Genomic DNA, 17,019 nt, shown 5'->3' on the forward strand with positions numbered 1-17,019 from the left:
CCTGAAGACAACACAGCCAGAAGAGGAGACTTGGCAGCATCTGGGAGCCCCCCAGTGAGCTGGGGCTCCCCAGGCGAGGAAGGGCAGTGGGCAGGCCCCATCAGACCCCCAGTCCTCTCATGTGCCAGTGGCCTCTTAAAGTGATGGTAATGGGTAGACGAAGGTCAGACAGATAAAGGGCACTTATATTTTCCCGTGCCCAGTGCGACATTAAAGGTTTTACGCTTGATTGTAAATTTATTGCTTGATTGTCCTAACAGCCTATGCAGCAGCTACCATTATTTCCTACTCCCCCGGGCGAGGAATGGAGACAAAGGAGTAAACCAAGGCCCCGCATGTCACAGAGCTGGGCCTTGAAGCATCAGTAGCTAAGTCTGCCCCTGGTGGCTCTGGAAAGGGGAGGCGCTGGGCCTGGAGAAGGGGGCTGCCAGCGGGTTGCTGTGGGTGCTTGACTCCCCCTCCCCACATCATCTGCGGGCTCTAGTGGGGAACGCAACTCTGCCCACCAGCCTAGCTTGGGGGCTTCTCACCTTCATCGCCTTCTATCCTTATTCATGTAGACTGACTTTTTTTCTAGATAGAATTAACTAATGAAGATAGCCGCACACAATTCTTAGCCAGCTAGCTCTAAAGTGAGAGGGTATCTGTCTTCCTGAGCTCCTGCGGCCGGCTACCCATTAGCTTCTGAAAGCGGTGAGCTCTTTGGTCAAAGACATACATTATGTTAATTCTTACATGTTAGTTCATTCCTGTGTTATTTCAAAGTCCTGTGTTTGCTGATTGTGGGTGCTACTGAGTTTGTTTGCAGGAAAGTAAACTTTGTAATGATGAGAAAGAAAATAATCTGTAAAATACCCAGATCTTTTTTCTCCTTTAACACAGTCTTTGTTTAAACAATATAACACAATATTTAAAAAATTTTTTTTAATTTTTTTGTTTTGTTTTACTAAGGCACATGACGTATAGAAATACTGAGGTACAAAATGCAAATTTCTGCATAAGACTTTTAAAATAATCATTTTTGGAAAATGAAGGTGAACATCATCTTCCAGAATATTCAGCTTTTAGCTTGTTTTTTCTTTTGGACCAGTTCAACCAGCAACTTGTATCTAGCGATACAGTCTTCCTGTAGGAAGAGAAAAAGAGACGGTTATTTCCACAAGTCAGTGAGTGTCGTGGCCGAGCCTGCGGTGGCCAGCCTGCTGGCTGCACCCTCTGTGAGTGGGTCTGTTTGCTCGGCACAGAGCCTGCCCGCGACTGGCTGGCTGGGTGCAGCTGCTCACCGTAGATGAGGCCACACAGGTGCCGGGAGAAGGCTGGCGGGAGTCGTCCTGCCCCAGGGGGAGTGTGAATCCCTGCGCTGAGGGGCCCAGGGCCGCTGTGTGTCAGGCGCACCATTGTTACTGTGATTAGGACTTCCAACTTGCTAACAATAATGATCTAAAAATGATCATTTTTATATTTTACTATAACATCACGTGGCCCTATCAGAGGAACCAAAAAAACTTGAGGCCAGGCATTCATGATGCCCTTTCTCATCTGGGTTTGCCTCTCCTTAAGGGGCTGCTGGGACCTTCCTGCGGTGGCCCTGTTAGCCTCCTAGGACCCTGGCAGGCAGTGTGCCAGACTCTTCCTCCAGCTTGTCCCAGCTCCCACCCCCCACATCCTTGGGACCATTGCCACAGAACTACCAGCTTCAGATCCCAGCTGCCTGCAGCTGTCACCCCGTGGGGTGAGGATGCAGGATTAACGCAGAGCTGGGGGGAGGCTAGGGAGGGACCTTATTACTCTCATGTTTGTCACAAGGTACTTTCCAGAATCCATTTCTGTTTCTGTTCAAAGTATACTCCCCTCAAAGGCACTGGAAGCCTTCACTAACTTGAGGTCTAGGGTGAAATGATTTCTGCTCTGTGCCAGATGCTTTGATCAGCCACGGACAGAGCATGGATGTTCATTCTCTTCCTAGGATTCTAGCTTAGCCGTGGTGTGAGAGTTTCTTCATATAAGTGCTTTTTCGGGCTCCCCAGAAACTACCTATATAGGGTCTTTGAAAATATCAGCCTTTTCTTTTAACTCTGCTGCCCACTAGCACAAGCTAGTGCATGACCTCAGTGCAGCCCCAACATTACACTGAGGACAGCGCGACCCACCTGAGCCCTGAGCACCCCCCACCACCCCAACCCAGGATGCGCCTCCGGCAAAGGCTCCTCCTTCAGGGCCAGATACCCCGTGGCCTGGAGGCCACTTACAAGGAGTCGCTCCAGAGCAGGCAGAGCCAGCAGGCAACCTCTCCCGGAACTGGTTCTATAGGCAAGGTTTAAAGGGACCACTTGCAGGACAATAAAAGTGCTGCTTATTTCTGGTTCAAACAGGATGGTTTCCAAACCCTGAGGCAATGAGTTTCTCAATGTTCTATCCTTAGGAATCCACAGTTCCAGCTCCTTCGTTTCAAGCCAATGTCAATTCATCACACATGTAGATGCCTGTGTCCTGACAGATGCTAGAGAAATTCAGGGAAAATAATTACTTCTGGCAAACCAGTTGGAGAGGCTGGGAGAATCTGTGTTTCTCAAATAGATCAACTGCTAATGGTTTATTTTTCTCCCCGGGAATTCTCAACTTCATCATTTTCAAGTAGGTGATAGATAACTAGACCTGTACACACGGGGACATTCATGGCCACGAGCTAGGTTTTCCAACATAGAATTTCAATTAAAAAAAAAAATACGAATGTAAATGAACATCAATGTGCCCAGAGGCTACTGAGTGACAGAGGCACAGAAGGCAGAGGAGACGCGTTCTTTCACTCTCTCAGCGTTCCTGGTGCCCCAGACTGAGAGGAGCGACAAGGAAAGAAACCCAGGAGACCGTGTGTGTCTCACGAAGGGCCCGAATGGGAGGCTCACACCACAAGCGCCACAGCCCCGAATTGGCAGACAGCGGGCAAAGACTGGGGTGAAGGGCTGGCTTTCCCCGGGGGCAGCCCATCTGCCCCCCTGTCTGAGGTTTCTTTTGAGAACTATCTGCAGGTGTATTTCAGCAGACCTAACAGCTGTAAACAGGGAAGAGAGCTAAGTATAAACAGTCAAGTCTCCAGGGTGGGCTGAATCCTAAATGTCCTTGCCCGGACCCCCATCCCCCCTTCCTCCAGAGTCTGGAGTGACGTGCCCTGCAGGTCTGATGACCACAACGACACAATCACCTACCACACAGTATGCTCTCAGGCAAAGGCTCGTTGCAGAGCAAGAGGGCAACATTCCCCTGATGCAAGTTACCGGAGCCTCTACCCGCGAGGGAGGGCCTGCGGGCCTGCACAGCCGCTCCTGCTGCCCTTGTGTGATGAGGCTACGGGCCAGCCGTCCCGGGCAGCTTTCAGACTGCCAGACTGGGGCGAATGCTCCAGAAATTTAGCAGACTTGTTGTGGGTGAAATTTATGTTCTCTACACGGAATTTTCCCTGAGGAAAATCCACTGGTCTATAGAATGTTACTTTAGACTCTTGACCTCATTTATACACACTAGTCAGTCCGGGGCACAGATTCAACATGCTGTCAGAACTACACTGGAAGACCACGGGTCAAGTAAGATCGCTTGGGCAGCTGGAGAGAGAAGCGTAGGAATAAGGTGAAGAACGAGCTGCCGCAGCCACTTCAGTGTATTCTAAAACCAGTGCAGAGGCCTCCTCTTGCCCCCCATCACCCACCTTACTCTTAGACGGGACACATTTGGCTATTTTGTCCCAGCGGTCAGAGGATCCCTTTGGGTACTGCTGTAATGCTAATTCCAGAAGTTTCTGTTGACTCTGAGTCCAGGGTTCCTCGGCAGCACGAGTTCTGTCTTTCTTCTGGCTCTCCTCATCGCTGGATTCCTTTTGTTCTGATATATCAAAGTCCTTCTGCCTCTTTCCTCTGAACTTCTCCTCTGGCTCCACCTTTGCAGCAGCCTCAGGCAGCCTGGCTGGCCTTCGCCTCCGTGGCCGGCTTTCCGGGACCACTGCCTCCTGCTCGTCGTCGTCATCCTCTTGCTCGTCCTCCTCATCCTCCTCCCCAGCCTGCTTTAGATCTTCTCTTTGGGTGATGATGTCATCTGGCAAGGCCGTGGTGGCCTTGGTGGGCCTGGAATTCTGAGCTGTAGATCTGAGTTCAGAGAGTCTGACCATCCCTGTGAGGAAGGACACATCACACGGACAGAAGGGCGGGTCAGGTCAGGTGACACGAGTAACAACACTGCCCCCAACACAGCAGACAGTGTGGTAATAAGGCCTTCTGCATATATTATTTTACTTAAATTTTACAGTATTCTAGAAAAATAGGCATCCTTGTCCTAATTCTACAGATGACAAAAATCAGGCTCAGAAAGCAGCAGAGGTGGCATTTGACCCCAAATTCTGCCTGATTCCAAGTTTCTGGCCTTTCCAACATGTTGAGGGACAGTGGGTTATACACAGTCTGGCTGTGACCAATGAATGCAAAGAGCTCTTCAAGAACGAGTAACCTGCCACTTTTTAGGTAAGGAAGGATGTTCTTTACCATCCAGAATTATTACTAATTCCATTAGCAAAGCTAAAGTGAATCTGCCAAACCTTGTGCTATCTATGCTCACCATCTGCGGGTGAGCCACCGACTCTGTGGGACCCGCTCTCCACTCAGAGCTGCTCCTGGTGCTGCCATGTTGGACAGTAAAGGGCAAATGGACCCTGTCTCCCAGCCACGGGTGCCATCTCAGAGATACCCCTGAATGTTCAATGTCCTAGCTCTTACTCTGTTCATACTTTTTCATACCCGCTCCACCGATTCTCTAGTAAGATCTGTATCTGTGCAACAGTCTACACCATACCGCCTTTCCAAGAATACATTTTGGAGAGTGTCCTGGAGGCTGGCTTCTTTCACACAGCTCTCATTGCCTATTTCAGCCTCTGTGCCGACAAATAACTATGTCTGTGGAAAAGGAATCTGGAAATGCCCTCTTTCCTGAAGCTTGCAGAGCCCTGGGGATGACTTTCTGGGTTTGCTCACCTGTATTGCTTTCTTTGGGATGTGTATTTAAGTTGGAAGGCCTTAGGAAGTATTTTCTTCCTGGCTCCAAGCAAAGAGTACAGAGACTCTAGGAAAATTGCAGTTAATCTGGAGGAAACATATTTTGAGAAATATAGAATTCTTGGGAAAGCCGCTTGTCTATTCTGAAAGACTGCCCTGTGTGCCTGGTGGTAAGGAGGTGGGCTGTGTAGGAAGTGCACAGAGCATTTGTGGGGTGCGCAGAGTGGCTTCCCCCTGTGTGCCCCCCTCATCCAATACCAGCAAAGAACAAGGCTTTCATAGATTTTTAAAACTTATTAACTCCTTCATAGACCCACTCTGTGTGTGTGTGTAGGGCTGGACTGTTCTGTTGGTACCTGTGATTTGACCCCTTTTAGGGATATGACCAACAGAGTTCATTGGCCAAAACTATTAAACCATTGTATTTAAAGTCGTTATTATAAAAGGGGATTTATATTTGAAGGAATCACTCTAGATTAGTGGGATGAAGTGGGTGTTGACTCACCTGGGGAGCAGGTAACCGACTCCTTCAGCTGCTTGGCTTTGGTTGTCACCTGTTCCAAAGAATAAAAGCAAAGGAAAACCTTACTTTCCACAGGAGTCCTGTAGGTCAACTGACCTACAGAAGGTTCATGGGAATAAAATGGGCTCACGGAATCTTAGGCCTGGAAGGACCTTCAGTCACCCATCCACTCATGCTCATGTCTTTAACCAACAAGGAGACTGGAGCCCAGAAAGATTAAATGGTTTGGTCCAAAACAGCCTTGTGACAGGTGCAGAGTCAGAACAAGAACTCGATCTCCTGACAACTTCTAGTTCAATGCCGGTTGCATCGTACTAGGCTGCTTTTCAAAATACACTATACAAACAAGTTGTGTTTTTCAGTTAGGATTTGCTGACAGAATATCTTTCTCCATCAGAGAATGTTATAACAGTGAGTATTAGAAACAGTGGAGAGATTTACTCTTAACTAATGTTAGAGCATAAATGAACTGACACTAGAGGAAGGCTCTCTTGGTGGAGTAGGGCAGACCCAAGACCCACGAGACCTTACATACATGAGGGTGGATCCAAAGCAATATTTTTGTTCAGTGGCAATTATTTCTTTTTTTCCTTTACAAATGGTATCACATTATTGGTCTCATTCTGTACCTTTTTTCATTTAATGATGTCTTGGAAACCTACATATAGATTTCCCTCTTTTAAAATTGAGATAAAATCTACATACAGTTAAATGTCAGATTTTAAATGTACAATTCAGTGAGTTTTAACCAAAGAAAAGGACCTATGTAACCATTTTAATTCTAATCAAATTATAGAACATTCCTATTATCCCAGAAAGTTCTCTTGTCCCCCTGATTTAATCTCTATTCTCCCATTGACAACCACTGCTCTGATTTTTGTTACGAACATTTTAAAATACAGGGTCAAATTAATTTTAAAAAAATGTTAATTGCTCAATGAATTTATCAATCAAGCCATCCTTTCCCTACTTATTTGAAATGGTGACTTTATGAAACATTCCACTGTCTACATGAACTATTTTTCTATATTTTGTATTCTGTCCCATTAATGCATGCATATTCTTGAACCGATGTTTCACCGCTTTAATGAAATTTGAAAGTAAAACCTCAGAAAGCATGATTGTTAAGAACTCAATTAGGTAGACTTGTCTTGATCCCACCTCTTATTAGCTGGGTAACTTCAAGCAATTTCTAATCTTTTCTCTGTGTTATGCATTACCCTCTGTCATATGTGGATAATTCGAGTAATACTATTTGCCTGTTAGGTTCTAAATTTGAAATAAGCTCTTACCATGATGCTGAGCAGATATTAAAGGCTTAGTAAATACTACCTATTATAATTGACATGGATCACTTGTTTTTCATTCATACAAAGGACAAGAATTTGAGAAAATATTTAAAGCTGCTTAGGAACACTCTTCACTTTTACTCCCTACTTTTCTCTCTTCCCAGATGACCTTGTTTCTTATTTAATATAAGAAAAAAGGAAGTTCTCCAACATGAGCCTCTTTGCATTCCAACTTTCCCAGCTCATTTGCATCACCATATACCCTTCCTATCTTTTATCCCAATTCAAAGAAATTATCTTCCTTCCTCTTGAGTTTTCACAGAACTATGTGAAATCTGTGAATTTCCTTTGCTTTCATCTTCCGTTTCTCCCTGTCCATCAGATACGTTCCATAATTCACACTGAGCTCAAGCGGCCTCTACTCTAAAAGATGATCTTCCCTTACATTGTCTTTTCTACTCCACTTGGCTTTCTCTTTCTCTAAATGTTCCTTCACTGCCTACTGTCCCCCCACCCCAAATAAATCTGTCCTTGCCATTCATCTGCCCTTTCTATTTTCTCCTTTGGTATCTCATACCACTGTTTAATATTACTTCAGGAAAGGAATGATTAACCTGCATCTCTGGCCCTGACCTCTACCTTGGAATAGCATGTCACAGAAATTGGCCAAATTACAACAATGGATCTTCAGATCGAAAAGGACTTCATCTATAAAACAAGAAGCTTTCTTTGTCCCGAGCATTGTTCTAAGATACCTGTCCGTACACCTATTCCCCACAGCAGTCAAATTAGGTAGGTAGATATATAATTATTATCCCCATTTTATAGAATCCGAGGCCCAGGAGGCATAAATAACATGTCCAAGATTAAATAAAACGCTAATGAGTAGCTAAACCCAGGCAAGTTGGGTTCTAAATCTTTGCTCTCAATCACTATAACACACTGCCTTGGAATCCAAATCTCTTCTTTTATAGATGAAGAGATGGGCCATGTTCTCTTTCTGCTCTGTTAACGTGGCTTCTCTCTCAAACTGCCACTAAATCTCTTCTTTAGAGGCCTCCTAGTTCCTCAAACAAAATCATCAACTTCTCTGCTTTCGCTTCCTTCTCTTGATAGTGCTAGCATCCCAGTCACCCAGGCTCATAACCTGTTGTCAGGTTGTGGTCTTTTCTCTCGCTCCCCAGCCACATGCTCCACAGTGTCAACCCCATCTGTTCCTTTCTCTCACAGATCGCCACCTCCTGGGTCAGTTCTTCATTCTCACTTGACTGAACCACTACAACAGTCTTCTAACTGGACTCCTACTTACTAATATTTTTTATAGAGTAACACCACCTTAAAGTGGAGTTCTGATTAGACTCCTTTCATGGCTCATCACTGATTGTATAATGTTTAATTCCTTTTTTTTTTTTTTAAAGATTTTATTTATTTCAGAGAGAGAGCACACAAGCAGGGTTGGGGAGGGGCAAAGGGAGAGGGAGGAGCAGACTCCCCGCTGAGCAGGGAGCCTGACGTGGGGCTGTATCCCAGGACCCTGAGATCATGACCTGGGCCAAAGGCAGATGCTTGACTGACTGAGCCACCCAGGTCCCCTTAATTCTTAACCTGACATGCAAGGAGATCCACAATTTGCTCTGTTCTCTTTCTCGTAGATAGCTTTCCTTTGAGCAAAACTGAATAATTAATGCTTCCCCAGATAGTCAGAAATTCCCTACCTTGTACTTTTGCTCAACATTAACATTGCCTGACATGATTTTCCTTTCATCAAATCTCTTCTTAAATATCTGTCTAGAGCCAAACCATCCTTCAAGGTACTATCAAGTGTGACTCCCTTCTTGATGACTTCCCTGATGTTCACCACCAGGGTGACCAATTCTGTGACAATCCCTCTTCTCTCTCAATTTCTATTATGTTTTCAAAGATGTAGTTTTTTTTGATTATCATACAATAAAATTATCTTTTTCATTTTTGTCACATAGTTCTATGAATTTTAACTCAGAGATTCAACTACCACCACATATAGGATGTGAAATAAATGTTTTTTTATTGCATCTTGTTTAACAAAATATTTTAGAGATTACTGTAGAATAGTACACAAAAATCTCTCTTGTTCTTTTTTTTTTTTTTTTTTTTAAATAGCTTAACTGAAGGGCACCTGAATGGCTCAGTTGGTTAGTTGGTTAAGTGTCTGCCTTCGGCTCAGGTCATGATCCCAGAGTCCCAGAATTGAGCCCCATGTCGGGCTCCCTGCTCAGTGGGGAATCTCCTTCTCCCTCTACCTCTGCACGCTCCTGCTCTTTCTCACTCACTGTCTCCCAAATAAAATCTTAAAAAAATAGCCTAAGTGAAATATAATTCATATACCATATAATTCATCAACTTAAAATGTATGATTCAGTGGTTTTTAGTATATTGTTATGTACAGCCATCATCATGGCCAACTTTAGAATATTTTCATCACTTCAAAAAGAAACCTTATACCCTTTGGCTATCATCCTCCCCACCTACCCCATCCCTCACCAAGCAATCGTGAATCTACCTTCTGTTTCTAGATTTTCCTGTTCTGGACTTTTGTATGACTGGAATCATATAATAAATGGATTTTTGTGGCTGGCTTCATTCCTTTAGGGTAATGTTTTCCAGGTTCAGTCAAGTTGTGGTACATATCAGTACTTCATTCCTTTGTGCCGAATAATATTCCACTGTATGAATGTACTGTATTTTGTTTATCCATTCATCAGTTGATAATCATTTGCATTGTTTCAATCTTTTGGCTATTATGGATAATGCTATTATAAACATTTGTGTATAAGTTTTTGTTTGGGCAAAATGTTTTCATTTATCTTGGGTATATACCTAGGAGTGGAACTGTGGAGACATATGGTAACTCTATATTTAACTTTTTGAGGAGCTGCCATACTGTTTTCCAATATGGCTGCACCATCTTATATTTACACCAGCAGTAAGTGTATGAGGCTTCTGATTTTTCTACATCTTGGCAAACATGTGTTATGGAAGAAAGTTTGTTATCAAACTTTTTGATTCCAGCCATCTTAGTGGGTGTGAAGTAGTATCTTGTGGTTTTGATTTGCATTTCCCTAGAGACTAAGGATATTGAGCATTTCTCCATGTGTTTATTGGCCATTTGTACAGCTTCTTTGGAGAAATGTCTATTCAGATCCTTTCTCCATTTTTTTTATTTGGGTGATTTCTTCTATTATTGAATTGTAGGAGCTCTTTGTATATTTTGGATATAAGCCCTTTATGAGATAAACGATTTACAAATATTTCCCCCATTCTGTGGTTGTCTTTTCACTTTCTTAATGGTGTACTGTGAAGCATGGAAGTTTTTAAATCTGATGAGGTTCAATTGATCTAATTATACTTTTAGCTCTTACATATAGGGGAATATTGCCATCGTGAAAATTAAGACTTCTGAACCATGAACAGGGGATATTTTTTCATTTATTTTGATCTTCAGTTTCTTTCAACAATGTTTTATAGTAGTTTTTAGAGTTAAAGTTTATATTTCTTTTGTTAAGCTAATTCTTTTTTTTTTTGATCTATTATGAACGAGATTATTTTCTGAATTTTCAGGTTGTTCACTGCAGGTATAAAAATAAAACTGATTTTTGTATATTGATATGTATCTTCCAATCTTACTGAACTCATTAGTACCAACAGTTTTTAACCTTAATTCCTTTGGATTTTGTATATATGAAATCAGGTCATCTGCAGATAGAAGCTGTTGACTTCTTTCTTTTCAATCTTCTTTGTCTTGGCTAATTGCCTTGACTAGAACCTCTAGAACAATGTTGAAATAAGCAGTGAGAGCAGACATACTTGTCTTATTCCTTATCTTAGCAGGAAAACATCCCTCTTACCCCAGTGAGCATGATGATAACTGTGGGTTTTTAGTAGATGCTTTTATCAGGTCGAGGCACTTCTCTTTATTCCAATTTTTAGTATTTTTATCATGCAAGGGCACTGGCTTTTGTCATATGCTTTTATTGAGATGATCTTGTGTTTTTTTATTCTATTGATACAGTGTAATTTTACGGTAATTTTCAAAGATTCAATATTTGGATTAAATCCTGCTTGATCAGGGTATAAAATTATTTTTATAAGTTGCCAGATTAAGTTTGCTGTATTTCATTGAGGATTTTTGCATTCATACTCTTAAAAATATTTGTATGTAGTTTTCTTGTTATTTTCTGGTTTGGATAAGGATAATACTGGCTTCATAAAATGAGTTGGGAAGTGTTCACTGTCTTCTATTTTTTGGAAGATGTTGTGAAGTTCTGGTATTCTTTAAAGTTTTGGTAGAATTCAGTGGTGAAGCCATCTAGATCTGGGCTTTTCTTTGTAGGTAGATTCTTTTATTACTAGTTCAATTGTTACACTTGTTATAGATCTATTTCAATTGTCTATTTCTTCTTGATTCAGATTTAGCAGTTTGTCTTTCTAGGAATTTTGTCCATTTCATCTATATCTATTAGAAAAATAGATATCTAATTTCTTAGCATATACTTGTTCCTGGTATAGTATTCCTTTACAGCCCTTTTTAGTTCTGTAAAGTTGGTAGTAATGTCCTTCCCCCACCCCCATTTCTGATTCTAGCAATTTGAATCCTTTCCCCCTGTTGGTCAATCGAGCTAAATGTGAATTTTATTGATATTTCCTAAGCATTAGCTTTTGAGTTCACTGATTTTTCTCTATTGATTTTCTAGTTTCTATTTCATTAATTTCTGCTCTTCTTATTTCCTTTCCTCTGCTCATTTTAATTAATTTATTTATTTTTCTAATACCTTAAGGTGGAAGGTTAGATTACTGATTTAGGATCTTTCTTCCTATTTTTTTTTTTTTTTAAGTAGGCTCCATGCCCAATGTGAAGCCTAATGCAGGGCTTGAACTCCATAACCCTGAGGTCAAGACTTGAGCTGAGATCAATTTGGACACTTAACCACCTGAGCCACCCAGGTGCCCCTCTTTCTTCTTCTTTTTTTTTTATAGGGGGGAGGAGGGCTCCAGTGCAGAGCCCAACTTGGGGCTTGATCCCATGACCATGAGATCATGACCTGAGTCAGAATGAAGAGTTGGACACTTATTAACCAACTGAGCCACCCTGGCGCCCCCTCTTCCTCTTTCTTAATAAAGCATTTAAAGCTATAAATTTCCCTATATGAGCTGCATTAGCTGCATTACCTAAGTTTTGGTGTGTTATGTCTTCATTTTCATTCATGTTTAAGAATTTTGATTCCCCTTGTAATTTCTTCTTTGACTCATTATTTAGACGAGATCGGGTGCATTTAGGGTGGTATGGCTGTAGACTCATTGGTTGGTTAGGAGTCTGCTGTTCAATTTTAACATATTGGTTGATTTTCCTGTTTTTTTTTTTTTTCCCCTGTTAACTTATTTCTAATTTCATTCCTTTAGGATCAGAGAGCATACTTTGCATTATTTCCATCTGTTTAAACTTTTGTTTGTTTGGCCTATCCTAGAATTGTCTCACGCATACTTGAACATATATTCTCTTGTTGGAAAAGTGTTCTATAGATATGTTAGGTCTAGTTGGTTTATCATATTGTTCAAGTCTTCCTGTTGATCTTCTGTCTAGTTCTACACACTATTGAAAGTGGGGTTATTGAAACTTGCAACCACTGTTATTGAATTTTCTATTTTTCTTTAAGTAATCTCTACACCAAACATGGGGTTCAAACTCATGACCTTGAGATCTAAAGTTAAATGCTGTACTGACTGAGCCAGCCAGGCACCCCTTTTTTTCATTTATATCTGGTTTTGTTGAATGTATTTTGGTGCTCAGCCTTTAGGCGCATATATTTATAACTGTTATATTTTTCTGGATTGGCCTTTTAAAATATCCCTCTTTGGGGCGCCTGGGTGGCTCAGTGGATTAAGCCGCTGCCTTCGGCTCAGGTCATGATCCCAGGGTCCTGGGATCGAGTCCCGCATCGGGCTCTCTGCTCAGCAGGGAGCCTGCTTCCCTCTCTCTCTCTCTGCCTGCCTCTCTGTCTACTGTGACCTCTCTCTGTCAAATAAATAAATAAAATATTTAAAAAAAAATCCCTCTTTATTTCTGGTAACTTTTTGTTTTAAATATTTTGTTTGATATTGGTATAGCCACTTTAGCTTTCTTATGGTTGCTATTTGCATAATCCTATCTTTTCCCATCCTTGTCTTTCATTTTATTTCTCTTTGAATCTAACGTGTGTCACATGTAGATTGTATACAGATAGATCATGATTTTTTAAAAGTCCTGCCTGCCAATCTCTCTTTGGATTGTTTAATCCATTCACATTTAATGTTACTATTGATATAGCCGTTTTTAAGTTTGTCACTTTACCTTTTGCTTTTTTCTTATGATTGTTTTGTTCCTCTAGTCCTTCATTGTTGCTTTCTTTTGTGTAAGTGAATACAGTTTTTCTTTTGTATAAGTGAATTTCTAGTGTAGCATTTTAATTTTTTTTTTTAAAGATTGTATTTGTTTATTTGACAGAGATCACAAGTAGGCAGAGAGGCAGGGAGGAAGCAGGCTCCCTGCTGAGCAGAGAGCCTGATGTGGGGCTCAATCCCAGGACCCTGAGATCATGACCTGAGCCAAAGTCAGAGGCTTTTACCCACTGACCCACCCAGGCGCCCCTAAAGTTTTTTTTTTTTTTTACTATTCTCTTGAGATTTTTTTTTTTTAGAAGTTGTAGGGTTTACCATATACATCTTAATTTATGAAAATCAGTCTCAGTTCTACATTAGCTTAATTCAAATGATAAAAATAAACACTACTTCTATAGAGCTCTATTCCTTTTCTCTCCAAACTATAGTATAATCATTATATATGCTATTCATGTTATAAATCCAACAATACTTTGTCATAATTATTATTTTATCACCTATAGTTTACGCAGCCCAATAAAACTTTGCTCCCACCTGCCTCCTTTGTGCTCTTAGAGCAAGTATATTATAGATATATCATCTTTCTATATGTAATAGGCCAAGAAAACAATATATACCTATTATACAATTGCTTTATAAAATTACTTAGGAACAACATATGCATTTCTAATGGTCTTTTATAATTCCCTATTTACCTTCACTGGTGCTTTTTGTTTTTTCATATGGATTTAAATTACCATGTGGGATCACTTGCTTTCAGACTGAATGACTTTAGTTTTTATTCATCTTGAAGTTTTTATTTGGCCCTCATTTTTTGAAAAATAGTTTTGCTAGATAGAGGATTCTTGGTTGGCAGGTTTTTCTTTGAGCAGTCTGAATGTATTATTATGCACTCTGGCCTCTATTGCTTCTGCTGAGAAGTGAGCTGTTAATCTTATTGGGTGTGGGAGGGAGGGGTTCCCTTGTTAGTGTTGAGTCATTTTTCTTTTGCTGCTTTCAAGATTTTCTCATTTTTGGCTTTTATCATTTTAATTACATGTACCTTCTGTCAATATCTAAGGCTTTCCTACTCAAATTTACTAAGCTTCCGATGTATAGGCTAGTGTTTTTAAAAAAATTTAGAAAGTTTTTACCCATTATTCTCTGGATATTTTTTCTTTTCTGTCTTTCCAGTACTTCCATTATGCATATGTTGGTGTGCTTAACAGTATCTCATAGTTCTCTGAAGCTCTGTTTATTTTTATTTTTCCTAATTCTTTCCTCTGTCAGTTCAAATTTACTGTGGATCCTAGTCTCTAGTGAATTTTTAAAAATTTCAATTATTATATAACTCCAGAATTACCACTTCTTTTTCAAAATAATTTCTCTTCATTGATATTCCCTGTATGATGTAATACTCTCATCATACTTTACTTTCTTTATTAATGCTTTCCTTTAGTTCTGTAAACATATTTATATTGGCTACTTTGAGGTTTTTTTTTTTTTTTTTAAAGATTTTATTTATTTATTTGCGAGAGAGACAGTGAGAGAGAGCATGAGCAAGGAGAAGGTCAGAGAGAGAGAGGCAGACTCCCTGTGGAGCTGGGAGCCTGATGCGGGACTCGATCCCGGGACTCCAGGATCATGACCTGAGCCAAAGGCAGTCGTCCAACCAACTGAGCCACCCAGGCATCCCTACTTTGAGTTTTTTCTGTTAAATCTAAATCGGTTCATTCTCATGAGCAGTTTCTGTTGCCTTCTATTTTTCATGGTTTCTTGGTTCTTTCCATGGCTCGTTTTTTTTTTTTTTTTTTTTTTTTTTTTTTAAGATTTTATGTATTTACTTGACAGAGATACAGTGAGAGAGGGAACACAAGCAGGGGGTGTGGGTGAGGGAGAAGCAGGTTCCCTGCTGAGCCCAGAGCCTGATGTTGGGCTCAATCGCAGGACCCTGGGATAACGACCTGAGTCAAAGGCCGACGCTTAATGACTGAACCACCCAGGTGCCCCACATTATTTTTTTAAGTTTATTATTATTATTATTATTTTAGTAATCATTACACCCAATTTTGGGCTCGAACTCATGATCTGAGATTAAGAGTCACATGCACTTTTGACTGAGTCAGTCAGGTGTCCCCAAGACTCATTTATTTTCATTGTAAACTGAATACCTTTTTTTTTTTAAGATTTTTTTTTATTTATTTGACAGAGAGAGAGAGGAATGACAAGTAGGCAGAGAGGCAGGCAGAGAGATAGAGGGGGAAGCAGGCTTCCTGCTTCCGAGCAGAGAGCCTGATGCGGGACTTGATCCCAGGACCCTGAGATCATGACCCGAGCTGAAGATAGAGGCTTAACCCACTGAGCCACCCAGGCGCCCCTGTAAACTGAATATTTAGATAATATATGGCAGCAGTTCTGGTTACTGGTTTCCCCTTCCTGTCCCCCCTACCCGCACCCCCATCACAATTGTTACTGTTATTTGCATGTTTGTTCAGTGGATGGGTCAATTATTTTAGTGAAGTATATGCCCCTCTGTCCCCTACAGTGTTAAGCCTCTGATGTTGCTCTTCAGGAAGGTGCAGGTATGGACAGGCCTGGTAATTTTGGATGACAGTGGTATGTGCAGAGAGAGGACTCTATTCCTCTCTTCATCTGACCCCACTGAATGTTAAACACCACTAAATGCTAACAGATGCTCTACTGTTTACAAAATGCCCTGGGGCATAAATTGCTCAATAAACAAGTCCAATCAAATTGTGGTTCCTTTGAAGGAAAGTTTCTGAAGTCAGTGTTTAATATTTGTTTTGACTTCAGGAGGTCTCCTCCCAGAGAAGGTATTGGTGAATTTGTTTGAGAATACTTGGTAATTACTCCTTGTACTGACTGAGAATTCTAAATATAGTATATATCAAAATTTGGCCTACCATACAAAACAAATAATGCTATAATCTGAGTCCTTCAGAGCTTCAGTATCAAACAGTGAAACTAATGGGACGTCACCATAGTAATCTTTGAACCACACTTTTCTCCCACTTAAAAGACAACTTAGAACTTTTTAGAAAAAAGCAAAGCACAAATGGTTAATTTTCTAATTCTATGTGGTAAAGTAATTATTTTAATACTTTAGGCTCTTTGGGGCACCTGGGTGGCTCAGTGTGTTAAAGCCTCTGCCTTCGGCTCAGGTCATGATCCCAGGGTCCTGGGATCGAGCCCCGCATCGGGCTCTCCACTCAGTGGGAAGCCTGCTTCCTCCACTCTCTCTCTCCTTGCCTCTCTGCCTACTTGTGATCTGTCAAATAAATAAACAAAATCTTAAAAAATACTTTAGGTTCTTTGTCAACTTCATATTTCCTGGTATCACAAAATGGTTGTATCAAAATGAGAACTGCAGATGATCCTTTTTTCTTGAGAATGTCTTTTTTTTTTTTTTTTGTCTCAGAAGCAAAGATGTATATGGTAATAATCACAAAATATTTGTTTTGGGGGCAAGTTTGGCATCCTTGGCATATTATTTATGATTCTAAGCAGATAAAGATATTTCTAAACAAGTAATGGTCTAATATAAAGCTTAATGGCTAGGGTGCCTTGAGTATGATAGCATGTCACTTCAAGAAATGAAAATCATCTTTCAGTGAGTATGGTCATCATCAAATCCAGTTTGTATCCTTTAAACAAATACCTAGTAGTGCAATTGCTGGGTCCTATGGTAGCTCTATTTTTAACTTTTTGAGGATCCTCCATCCTCTTTTCCAGATTGGCTGCACCAGTTTGCATTCCCACC

At 40.9% G+C, this 17,019-nt stretch overlaps 1 protein-coding gene across 1 annotated transcript in view; it reads right to left on the reverse strand.

The window, feature by feature from the left end:
- Nucleotides 1-248: 248 nt before the first annotated feature.
- Nucleotides 249-17,019, reverse strand: part of DNAJC1 (DnaJ heat shock protein family (Hsp40) member C1) — a 236,006-nt gene continuing 219,235 nt past the window's right edge. The window contains exons 10-12 of the mRNA XM_032349597.1: nt 5,542-5,590; nt 3,704-4,161; nt 249-1,126 (exon numbers count right to left, since the gene is read on the reverse strand). Of these exons, the coding sequence (XP_032205488.1) occupies nt 1,058-1,126; nt 3,704-4,161; nt 5,542-5,590 (576 nt within the window). The 3' untranslated portion in view covers nt 249-1,057. The remainder of the gene's footprint in view (nt 1,127-3,703; nt 4,162-5,541; nt 5,591-17,019) is intronic.

Source organism: Mustela erminea, chromosome 6 (assembly GCF_009829155.1).
Source record: "Mustela erminea isolate mMusErm1 chromosome 6, mMusErm1.Pri, whole genome shotgun sequence".
NCBI classification, from domain to species: domain Eukaryota; kingdom Metazoa; phylum Chordata; class Mammalia; order Carnivora; family Mustelidae; genus Mustela; species Mustela erminea.